General features: G+C 40.1%; 1 protein-coding gene across 1 annotated transcript in view; it reads right to left on the bottom strand.

Annotated features, from left to right (window-relative positions):
* cdhr2 (cadherin related family member 2) overlaps nt 1-12,992 on the bottom strand; it is an 84,873-nt gene that overhangs the window by 15,240 nt on the left and 56,641 nt on the right. Inside the window, exons 17-22 of the mRNA XM_055643065.1 lie at nt 10,968-11,039; nt 9,277-9,326; nt 4,968-5,125; nt 3,709-3,811; nt 791-879; nt 610-693 (exon numbers count right to left, since the gene is read on the bottom strand). Coding sequence (XP_055499040.1) covers nt 610-693; nt 791-879; nt 3,709-3,811; nt 4,968-5,125; nt 9,277-9,326; nt 10,968-11,039 — 556 coding nt within the window. The remainder of the gene's footprint in view (nt 1-609; nt 694-790; nt 880-3,708; nt 3,812-4,967; nt 5,126-9,276; nt 9,327-10,967; nt 11,040-12,992) is intronic.

Below are 12,992 nucleotides of genomic sequence, written 5' to 3'. Positions count from 1 at the left end.
TTTCTGCTTCATTTTTAATAGCTCTTAAATGTTTCTCAATGTCAGATTGAGGTTGGCCCATTGTACCCCAACCATTTAAGTACAGATGAGTGGAGACCACAAGCATATTTAATCCATCAATTAATTGGGTATTTTTAAAGCGGAGATTGATAGGTTCTTGATTAGTAAAGGGTGTTAAAGATTATGGAAAGAAGGCAGGAAAATGGGGTTGAGAGGGGGAAATAGATCAGCAATGATCGAATGGCAGAGCAGACTCAATGAGCCGGATGGCCTAATACTGCTTCTGGCTTTTGGTCCATGACGTGAGGTGATTTAAATTACGTTCTTAGCACATCAACTTGATTGCAATGATGCATTTCACACTGTTTGCAATGTTTATTTTGAAAATGCATTGTAAATTAAACATTACACAATCCAAAATCTCAAATAACTTGCATCACATATCTGCACAGATATGTGTTGTTTTTGAGGTATTCACTGAAAGGGTTCAATTAAAATTCAACTGTCTGGTTGTTGTTGTTTTAACTTATCTCCATCTTAATACATTAATTACTACTGTATATATCTGCATTGCTTCCATCAAGTAGTATAGGAATATTAATGTCTAACCTGGTTAATGATTGAACACGTCCATTGCCAACACCAGTTATGCTTACCACACGTGGATCTGACTGTGTAGCTTTGCGAAGAATACTGTAAAAATGATTAAAAATATACTTAAACAACCATAAGCAAAAAGTATAATACATTACAGATGCAGTGTAACAAGTAAGTCAGTTTGGGAACTTACATGGCTATGTTATTCAAATTTCTTTGAACGTCCTCAGTTGTCACCTGAAATTCTAATCGTGCCTTGAAAGTCTCGTCCACTGTAATTAACTGTAAAAGAAGTGTTAAAACATGCATTATAAACTGTATTGCCAATGATGATAATTTCTTCTTCTTTTGTATCATCTTCCATTCTTATACTGCAATGATGCTGTCTTTTGCAGGTCAGTCTACATTCACTGTCTTCATATCGAGCAAGGAATAAAACTAATGGCAATGGGAAATGCAAATATCCTTCTCAATTTTCTTCCTCCTTCCCACAGAAGAGAATACTGTCCAAATATTATGATTGAGTCATCCTCAAGAAGATCAGGGCAGCACGGTGGCGCGGTGGTATAGTTACAGCGCTTACAGCGGCAGACACGGGTTCGATGCTGGCTATGGGTGCTTGTCTGTACGGAGTTTGTACAGTCTCCCAGTGACCTGTGTGGGTTTTCTCCGACAACTTTAGTTTTCTCCCACACTCCAAAGATGTACAGTTTGGTAGGTTAATTGGCATGGTATAAATGTAAAACTTGTCCCTACTGTAGAATGAGCGGGAATCGTTGGTCGGTGTGGACTTGGTGGGCTGAAGGGCTTGTTTCCGCGCTGTATCTCTGAAAGTAAAAACTAAAAGTCCAGAACGGGAAAATAAAATACTCCTTTGCAAGGGGCAAGATGAAAATTTACATCCTTTCCTCTGGATTAGAGCCAGAACTGTAATACTCTCCAGAGCTTGTCAAACATCACCATCAGCATCACCACCTAAGCACAAACCACGACGAGCAAACCTAAACTTTCCTTGATCACATTTTGTGTTGTTTAAAGCAGAACATCAACACTATTTACATCCACCACTGGAAAACTGTTTTTAGTGATGAATAACAAAGTTTAATCTGGGGCATGAGGGGAACATAAGTACTTAGAAATTGTTATAGTACCAAAGAGGCTTCCAGAGCAAGGTCAACAATTTTACCCTGGGATCTTCTTAAAGTGTATCATTAGGTGCACTTATCATTGTGCATTTATTGAACCTTGTGTGATCTTACTCCTGTAACAGTGACCATGGGAAGAGACACACTCGAGTCTGAAGGGACAGATGTCATTGCATTGTTCAACAGGGAGTGCCGCACTATCATCAGTGATGGTGCCTGGCCTGATGTGCTCTCCCAAATGAGTGGACTGTGATTACCTTGGCTACTCTCATGAGGAAGCATGTTGTACATGGAGTCGATGGGGGTGGGGGGGCTGGCACACGTGACGGACTTCGGTCCTTCCAGGGTCCAATCACAGAAGTAAATAGTCTGGATTTCTCGCAGAAACTTTGTTTAGCAGTTTCTCAAAGCACTAGGTCTAGAAAACTCAGTTATAATACAATGCAACAAGGCCTGGGAAAACTTCAGAAGCCTAAAAAAGAGCAATTAGAGATGGCTTAGATGCCCATGCAGGTGGAAATAAAAAGGCTTTATGCGATAACATGAATTTAGCAGTTTGGCATTTGTATGCCTTTTACTATTGTTTTATTATTGTCACATGTACTAAGATACAGTGAAGAACGTTGTTTTGTTTGCTATACAGGCAAATCATACCAAACATGAGCTCATTAGGTAGTGCAAAAGGGAAAATATACAGAGAGCAGAATATAATGTTAGAACGAAAGAGAAAGTGCAGATTTTAAAAAAGTGCAAGGGCCACGAGGAAGTATTGGGAATTCATCCTAAGCATATGAGAGGTCTGTTCACGAGTCTGATAACAGCGGGGAAGCCGCTGCTCTTGAATTTGGTAGTAATTGCTTTTAAGCTTTTGAATCTTCTGCTCATCGGGAGAGGAGAATGACCAAGGAGTGAGTGGCCTTTGTGTTCAAGAAGGAACTGCAGATGCTGGAAAATCGAAGGTACACAAAATTGCTGGAGAAACTCAGCGGGTGCAGCAGCATCTATGGAGCGAAGGAAATAGGTGCCGTTTCGGCCCGAAACGTCGCCTATTTCCTTCGCTCCATAGATGCTGCTGCACCCGCTGAGTTTCTCCAGCAATTTTGTGTACCAGTGAGTGGTCTTTGATTACTTTGCCTGCTTTCCCAAGGCAGTGTGATGTGTAGATGGAGTTGATGGGAGTGGGAGACTGGTTTGTGTGATGGACTGGGCTGTGTTCACAACTATTTACAATTTCTTGTGGTCTTGGGCAAAGCAATTACCATACCAAGCAGTGATGCATCAAAATTTGGTGCATCTGTACAAATTGATAAGAAAAGCCAATTTTCCTTTGCCTTCTTTACATAATAAGACTGAAATTTTGCTTGATATCTGTATAGACTGTATCTGTATTGAATGATATTAGATAAAGGGTGTTTTAATTCTGTATGGAAAGGAACCTGTGTGTATCCTCCATGTAACCTTCCCCTGGCAGAGCTAAAAGAGGATGCCCACTGCCCAAGAGACACTACTTTGTTTGTAAAGGTATGTTTTGACTTTTGAAGAGAAACAACCCAATACATATCAATGAGCCGTATAATAGGAATACATTTTTTGGAAGTTAGGAGGCAGAATATGAGATCATCCAAAAAGTGATAAAGGGTGAAAATTCAAACAGTGGCATCAGATTGATGCATAACTCCCATTATATATTCCTTCATTCCCAGCTTCAACCCCATTACAAAGCGGAAAGTGAAAAGCAAGACAATCAATTCTGAAATATCTATGTTGTGTGAGAATCAGCCCATCAACATCACACTTCATAAACTAGAACTGATAGGAAAGAGATTCATCATGTTGCTGCATCATATTGCATCGTGTTTTATCTGTCTATACCAAACTGAGCAACACTGTACATTAGTTCATCAGTGAGAGCATATATTGATATAAAGAAACAAATAGTAAAATGAATCATCTTAACAATACTTACATCTAAGTAATTTGTTGCATCTAAGCTGGGATCTCCTTTATCCTTTGCTTTTATGGTTACATTATATTGACCCTTTAATGTTTTGTCCAGTGAGGATTTAATTCTACAAAACAACAGTACATTATTCTGAATGTTTACTTCATGAAAAAGCATTGAACAGCAGAAAGAAAGCTCATGTCCCTGACCTCTGTATACAAGGGCCCATTCCTGAACAAAGCAATGTTCCTATTTAATTTACTCTCGGAACGAAATTTAGGTTTACTCCAAAGGAAAATAAAATCAAGGCTCCAGGGACAGAGCATGGGAGTGGGGCTAATTAAATATCTCTCTGGAAGAGGTAACAGAGTGGCAATGGACCAACTGGTCTCTTTTCATACAATATCTTTCCATACAGACAGCAATGGTGCCAGAGACAAAAAATAAATACATTTGAAGAAATACATTTCAAAGCCCTTGTGAATTTATGAGCCTGCGGGTCATAAACAAATCAAACCTAAAGAAGTAATTAAGAAAATATTTGTTTTACTTCCGTAACCCTCATTTAACACCCGGAGATAAGAATATTTGTCACCACATTTGATACATCCAAATCAATATAAAATTGACCACTTCTGGCTACAGTTAATACTACCCATCAGAAAAGCATTGTGATCAAAGATAGGCTGAATGCAAGGAGCTGGGGATGTCTGGCCACCTTTATTGGGGTTCAAAGTGTCAGAATCGAGAGCAGAAAATCTAGAGTGGACTGGTTCATATCTGGAAGATGGCCTGTACTCTCTCGAACATTTCTCGATGATTGCTGTTGCATTACTACAGTTTAGCATAATTTTGCAGGTTGGGATGCTTTTCCAGACATTCAAAGAAACCTGAAGAAGGGTCTCGACCCGAAACGTCACCCATTCCTTCTCTCCAGAGATGCTGCCTGTCCCGCTGAGTTATTCCAGTATTTTGTGTCTATCTTTATCATTAGGTATAGTTGCTGTAAAGTAACTCAGTAAAGAAATTCAAACATTACCTGATAATTACACTGTGCTGGAGTAATTTAACGGTTCAGGCAGCATCCCTGGAGATCATGGATGGATGACATTTTTGGTCGGAACCCTTCTTCAGACTTGTCTGAGTGTCTGAAAGAGCATGCAAACCTGAAACATCACCTATCCATGATCTCAAGGGATGCTGCCTGACCCGCTGAGTTACTGCAGCACTTAGTGTCTCTTTTAATATGAATCAGCCTCTGCAGATCCTCGTTTCTACATTACCTGATAGTTGCTGTGTATTCATCACCAATGAGGGTCGCTCTCGATGCTTCAAATACATCTGGCAATACAATGCTTGGTCGGCCATCCGAATAAATGAATAGAACATGGGTTACAACAAAATTAATTTCGCCATTTTTTCCAGTATCATTGTCAGCTGCCTGTCAAGAGAAACTTTGAATTAATTAGCAGCTAATTTATAACCCAAATTAATTTTAATTAATTTTAATGCCAGCTCCAGTGGCCTTTCAATGCTGTACCAGCGTTAGGTTCACATTTATGCATCAGCTATAAACATCACAAAATTGGCTTGATGTCCGCATTAACCAACTTGATCTCCCAGTGGCTCAGCACTTCAACTCCCCCCCCTCCCATTCCATATCTGACCTTTCTGTCCTGGGCCTCCTCCATGGTCAGAGTGAGTCCCACCGCAAATTGGAGAAGCAGCACCTCATATGTCACTTGGGTAGTTTACACCCCAGCGATATGAACATTGACCTCCAATTTCAGGTAGTCCTTGCTTTCTCCCTCCTTCCCCTCCCCTTCCAAGCTCTCCCTCAGCCTACTGTCTCCACCTCTTCCTTTCTTCTTCCTGCCCCCCACCCACCACCCCCACATCAGTCTGAAGAAGGGTCTCAACCTGAAACGTCACCTATTCCTTCACTCCATAGTTGCTGCCTCACCCGCTGAGTTTCTCCAGCATTTTTGTCTACCAAATTCAGAGATCAGTTGGGGCAGGAAGACATCAGAAAGAAAGTGCACGAAGACACATTTGGAAATCTGAGGAAAGCCCTTCAGTGCAACTAACGTATTCTCATTTAATTCATATTCTTATTTGATTAAATATTACAAGATTTGAGCCCACCATGAGAAAGAGCATTCAAACACTGAAGCATATCTATACTTAACATATTTATACAATATGCTCATGGGTGCTATTTTACACTGACATTCATTGATTAAAATTAATGACTAAGATACATGGAATAACATTAGTATATGTGAATTATGACAATTTGAAGCTTTACTACCATTGATAATTATGCTCCATCTCTCCCTCTCAAAATGCATTTGATTGAATGAAATGCTTTAAGCATCTTGCCTTGAGATTAACCATGACAAACACATAATTTGTATTTTATAGACTGGTATGTCAATACTTAAGATTTCCATTTTTTTTAAACTTTGAATACTTGTATCTTTTTTTCTGAATTACTGTAATTGCTACTCAACGTAATCAGGTGTGTCACAGCAATGTTTTAAACCTGCGTATGAAATCATTTTCATGGACAGAGGGCCCTTTATGTTAATTTAAAGTTATTTTAAATTGAAATAACTGAAATTAAATTGAAGCAGGTAATTTTCAAATTATTATAGGCCTACAAGAAACGTGAATTTGTGGGCAAAGTCCTAAAAATTCAGAGGCTCGCATGGAGCTATGTAAATAGTTTGCTGCAGTTTGTGTCAACAAACAGGTTAGTCATGGACTGCCACTTGCAAATTCAGTGGCACCCTAGGCCAAAGGTGTCAAAGGTTCCTGCATCAGTCTAACATGAGGAAGAGCCTCGGTCTCTTGTGGCTAGCCAGGTAGTCTAGAAATGCTAATCTAGAAATAGCTTCAGATTTTAATAGACAAGAGACAATAGACAATAGGTGCAGGAGTAGGCCATTCGGCCCTTCGAGCCAGCACCTCCATTCAATGTGCTCATGGCTGATCATCCCCAATCAGTACCCCGTTCCTGCCTTCTCCCCATATCCCCTGACTGCGCTGTTTATAAGAGCCCTATCTAGCTCTCTCTTGAAAGCATCCAGAGAACCTGCCTCCTCCGCCCTTTGAGGCAGAGAATTCCACAAACTCACCACTCTCTGTGAGAAAAAGTGTTTCCTCGTCTCGTTGTAAATGGCTTACTCCTTATTCTTAAACTTTCAGTTTTCTTTCAGTTTTCCCATTGATTAAATTGTAACATGTATATATGATCTCCGGTTTAAACCAGCATCTGCAGTTCATTCCAACAACAATCACCTTGGACACGGCTACAGTACCAGGTGTTGCACAAGAGGGAGAATTCCTTCCTCATGTCAGACTGATTCAGGAACTTCCAACACCTTTGGCCCAGAGTGCCAGTGAAATTATAAGTGGCAATCCATGACTAAATTGTTTGTTGATACGGGGCATTTCCTTTCGTAGAATATTTAACAGTGCCTGATCTGCACACCATCAGACAGGCCCTTCCGACTGGTACACAAAAATGGAGAAACTCAGCGGGTGCAGCAGCATCTATGGAGCGAAGGAAATAGGTGACGTTTAGGCCGAAACCCTTCTTCTTGAACACTCAGTGCCGAAACCCCAAAAACCCTTCTTCTTGAACACTGATGCCCTTCCAACTGTTTACTCCAATCCAATCTACATCTGTTTACATTTAATTTATTAAAAAGGTAAAAAGACCACACAAAAAATCTTTAATAATGATAGCACACTATTTACATACCTCCATGTGAGCCAATGGATTTTTAGGCCAGAAGGTATTGCCCGCGATTGGGAAGCAGGTGAAGACATATCAATGAGTCCGAGGCCTGCACTTAGTGATCTTAAAAGGATTTTGGTTTAGTTTTGTTTAGAGATACAGCAGTGAATCAGCCCCTTCAGCCCACCGAGTCCGCATCAACCAGCGATCCCAGCACATTAGCACTACCTTACACACACTAGGAACAATTTTACATACACCAAGCCAATTGTCCTACAAATCTATATGTGTTTGGAGTGTGGGAATTAACCGAAGATCTCGGAGAAAACCCACGCGGTCACGGGGAGAACGTACAAACTCTGTACAGACAGAACCTGTAGTACGGATCAAACCTGGGTCTCCGGCGCTGCAAGTGCTGTAAACAACTCTACCGCTGCGCCACTGTGCTGCCCACGGTAGAGATATCTGAGCCAGGGAATCAGAAGGGATCGTGAGGTGAAGGAGGCTGAGGCTTGGAAGATTGTAGATGATGGAAGCAGAGGAGAGCTGGTAAGTAAGTTGGAGGGCACTTACTCAAATTAGCTTCCAGTGCCAGGTTGTGACCAGTGCAGGGGTGGATCACTTTATAACACACTGCTGCACAGCAAACAAAATTATTAACATTGAATTGGATTGAGCGTGTACAACAGCATTAGTGTTACGTAAACCAATTTCACCAATTAATTACCTAAACAAGTATTGTTCCAGGGCAAAAACATAATTTAGTGTGCATCCAATATGGAAAGCAACTGATTCCACAAATACCGTCTGCTACAGGAAGTGCCTGATTGATTTCCAGGAAGGTGTGAAATCAGATTTTGGCCTCCAGTAAAGAACCAATTTGCACATGAGCAATGTTAAAAAAAAGGCAACACTTTCTGGCTGTATATATCCATAATTCAACAAATGTTGTAATCAAATTTAAACCTTTGTCTGCAGTAGGCAAAAGAAAAATCTGAAATCATTGCAAAATTAAACTTAAGCTCACTGAACTTTTGACTTCAGAGATGCAGCACAGAAAGAGATTGTTCATTTACTGAGTGAACAGATCAACGTTCGCCCCGTACACTAGCACTATCCTACACATGAAGGACAATTTATAACTTTACCAAAGCCAATTAATCTACAAACCTATACGTCTTTGGAGTGTGGGAGGAAACTGGAGCACCCAAAGAAAACCCACGCCATCACAGGGGGAACGTGCAAACTCCGTACAGACAGCACCCATAGTCAGAATCGAACCCGGGTCTCTGGTGCTGTAAGACAACAACTTTACCTCTGCACAACTGTGAAATACAACATTTGGAGTTCATACCATCTGAGTGGTACAAAAATAACCTAGTAATAGCTTCAGATTTTCATTTCAGTTTCCCCATTGGAAATAGATATTTGAAATTGATTAAATTACTTGTATAAACTTGTATATATGATCTCCAATGTGAAAACAGAACTCTCTGCAAAAAACATTCCCTGTTAAGATCATTATATCACTGAGAATAAATTTATCATTGTGCTATCAATATTAAAGATTTTCAGCGTTGTCTTTTTGCCTTTTTAACAAATTAAACGTAAAGAGGTATAGATTTGATTGGAGTACACATTTGGAAGGGCCTGTCTGGTGGTGTGCAGAACAATTCTTCTACAAAAGGAAATATCTTGTGTCAGGATACAAAATAATTCTAAAACAGCAGCAGTTTCCGTCTGGATTTTCCGCTTCTAGTGCTGTATCACCTCCAGACTAACAGATACTAACAAGAACTCAACAAGTCAGTGAAATTTAACAAACGCACACATTAGTTTTGACAGACCTGAACTGTTGTTACTTCAGCAGAAATTGTTGCTAATTCGGCCACGATAACTGAAATGAAAAAGAAAATGCTACATCTCAAAGATTGGCATCATAGAACTTCAAGTGTGATCAATTCACCCTGTAAGCCTCCCAGTTTGTTTATCACTTCATATCTGTTCCAGTCCAAGTCACACGGATCAGATATGAAGTTAAAAACAAATTGCTGGAGGAAATCAGCAGGTCACGCATCTGCAAAGGCAAAGAGATAGTCGGTATATCAGGCTGAGAAATATCGGCCATCGGGACTAAGAGTGTAGATGGAAGATAACCAGTATTTAGAAGCAAGAGGTGAGACAGAGGCCGGTAGTTGATGGTGAAATCAGATAAGGGAGGTATCATGGACAGATGGAATCAGATCTAGGTGGGGACAGTAGAGATGAATGGAGGGAAAAGAAATCCAAGTTGATGGCTGTGTGGGTGATGATCGGATGGAACCAAGTGGGGGAGTTGAGGTAATCAGGGTGGGGGAGGGGGATAAATAAGATTAAAAAGAGGGGAGAGACACTGGGTGGACTGGCAATGGGAAAGGAACACAGTGGGAGTCTGTTACTGAAATGAGAAAATTCAATGTTCAAACTAATAGGCTATCGGCTGCCCAAGCAGAAGATAAGGTGTTGTTCTTCAAGTTTGGTCCCACTGTGGCAGTGGAGAAGGCCAAGGACAGATAGGTCAGTGTAGGAATGGGAAAGGGAGTTAAAATGACACACAACAGCAAGCTCAAGATGATCTGTAGAAAGGTCTCGACCTGAAACGTTACCCATTTCCACTGAGCTACTCCAGCATTTTGTGCACATTTTTGGTGTAAACCAGCATCTGCAGGTCCTTCTTGCACAGTTCAAGATGGTTGTTGTAGACTGAGTGTATGGTGTTGACAATGTAGTCTGATATGACTTCTGGGCGATCAACAAGCAGATAGCACCTAGTCATCTGCCCATCCATACCGTGTGTGTTTGACTTTAAGTGCATTCAGGGCAATCAAGAATGGAAGGAGAATTTTGCATCAAAATTGCCCACAAATATAGCTGATAACATAATAATTGCCAGTCCTCTTGCAGCATGGAAGAGAAAGGATACAATTTACACTTGGGAAAGGAAAAGCAGTATAAGTAGATGGCCTGCCTGTTATAAACTCAATTTTCCTTTTGATTTACTACAAAGGAAGAGAAAATTGAGCATATTTTTTAATTGGCTATGACCTCTTACTGCAACCTTTTCACCTTCAGCTAATGTGATAATTATTCAACAACCTTGCCTCACGTTTGCAGCCAAAGAAAAGAAATGGCAGAGAAAGATGGTAAAAAACTATCATCTTATATTGTAATATTTTGCCAGCAAAATTATTCTCCAGAATAAGAACAAGCTGTGCATTATGTTCCTGTCATTGCTACACTTGTACCACTGGCATATGGTTGTAATTAACATGTTCTGTAGAATTCAGCAGAGTTATAGGAAATCATTATGGGGGAAAAGAAACATTATTTTATGCAAATCCCCTGTCTCAGTTTTGATCACAACATTTTATAATTATTAAGATCGCAGTAAAATGAATGAATCAACATCCATGTTATATTTGAAACCAGGGCTTTATACAAATGCTCTACACGTAATTAACTGCATTGTGCAATGTTATTGTACAGTTTAGAGACCTACCAGACTTGCTTTTAAAGGCAAGAAACACAGGTGGGTTGTCATTCGCATCCACAATGTTGATGGTAAGTGTACCTATCAAGGTTAAAAAAATAATAATTACAATTTTGAACCCTATGCTCCAAATTATCTAATCCTTACAGGAAGCTTTTTTTGTTGTTGAATATCCTGTGCACATAACAGGATGCAACTTAAATACCTCAGTTGGAAAAGTTCAATTAGGAGGATAGATAGAGTCCAGGGAACTGACTGGCTGCCTGTCTCTTCAGTCAGGAGATAGTGTATGGTAAATCGGAAAATCAATACCAAGTAAACTGTATAAAGATGATATTACACATGTCTGCAATAGGATAACTGCAACACTGACAATAATCCTTACAGACTGTCTTTCATATCAAACAAGATACCATTCCAAACCACTTCTGTGTACTTGCTCCATGTCCCAAACAGCGATTGGGTAATTCAAATATGAATTGTCGTAAAATTATGAATTATGTAATTCTGAATTAGTGTCAGTTAATTTGCTCGGATTTTGCCATTGTAATGATGGTTTAGATTCCCTTAACAGTTCAATGTAGAAATCTAGCAGCAGTTGTCAGTGAATCTCTCCTCTGCCATGGGATACATTGATTCATAGGGATCCTAAGCAAACGCTTAATAAATCTGGGCTTCTATTGGAATTCATGATACTGTTTGCACTGGAAATGTCTTTAAAATTTTACTTTTTTAATTTAAAGTGTAATTGAGATTTAATGCACACTAAGCCACATTTACATGTATGTGTAGATAGTAATGTCCTTAGATAAATACAGTAAAACTTACAGTCCAGCTCTGGGGATGAAAAATTCTCAGTTTAACAGCATGCATTTTAATATCATAAAGATTTTATTTTAGACTAGACCAAATGCAATATCCCACCTCCCCAATGTAATATCCCGCCTCTCCGCCAATTCCAATTGGTGGCCAGTGGGGGGGGGGGGGGGGGGGGGGGGGCATTCTGGAGCACTAGTATTGGTGTTGTGGGCTGAAGGGACTGGTTTCCAGAGGGCTAGTATGGAGATTGTGGGCCAAATGGATTATTGGGCTGGCAGCTCAGTCACTCAAGCCTGGTGTGCTGGCAGCACACTAACTCACGGCTGGTGGGCTAGCAGTTGACACGGCTATTCCTTGAAATTCCATTTCTAGCAGGGTGCATGGCCACCAAATTCAAATGTAGTTTCATACCATTTCATGTAGTTTCATACCATTTTTTAAATACTAAGAACTCTTTTAATTTGCATCGATGGGAAACTGATGAGCGGAGAGGGACTCTGAGTAAGATGGCCAAAAATCGCAGCCGTACGTGGTAGCGTTTTTTCTAAAATCAATATGCAGTGCAAACAAGAAGTGGTCAAGATTAGACTTTTAATTATATAGAAGGCAACGCCACTTTTCAATAAGGCAAAGGCCACGCCACTTTTCAATAAGGCAAAGGCCACACCACTTTTCAATGAGGCAAAGGCCACACCACTTTTGCATTTTCAAACCAAACCACTTTTGCATTTTCAAACCAAACCATTTTGCATTTTCAAACCAAACCACTTTGGCATTTTCAAACTACATTAATGGGAACTCACAGGTCAGTAAAACCACTCCCAGTTTAGTAGACATGTGGTCAGTGTTATTCACAGCTCAGACTGAGAGTTGTGACCTCTCGCTCCCCCCATCTAGTAGAGACTGAGGCAGTCCACACCTCCGGGATTTATAGTCTCTCCCCCTCCCACCGGAAGGGGCATGGCCTTCATGGCATGATTGACAGGAGAGAGAATCTCAACATTTTTGAAACATTAATAAGTCTTTTATTTTTAATCGATGGGGAAAAACCCTCTGAGTAAGATGGCCAAAAATCACAGCCGTAAGTGGTAGCATTTTTTCTAAAATCAATATGCAGTGCAAACAGGAAGAGGTCAAGATTTGAGTTTTAATCATATAGATTTTTACATGTTAATTCAATTTTTGCCTTAATCTGATGAGTCCATGTCACTCTTT

Source organism: Leucoraja erinacea, chromosome 11 (genome assembly GCF_028641065.1).
Source record: "Leucoraja erinacea ecotype New England chromosome 11, Leri_hhj_1, whole genome shotgun sequence".
Classification (NCBI taxonomy): domain Eukaryota; kingdom Metazoa; phylum Chordata; class Chondrichthyes; order Rajiformes; family Rajidae; genus Leucoraja; species Leucoraja erinaceus.
The sequence above is the reverse complement of the archived record's forward strand: the minus strand, read 5'-3'. Positions and strand labels throughout refer to the sequence as shown.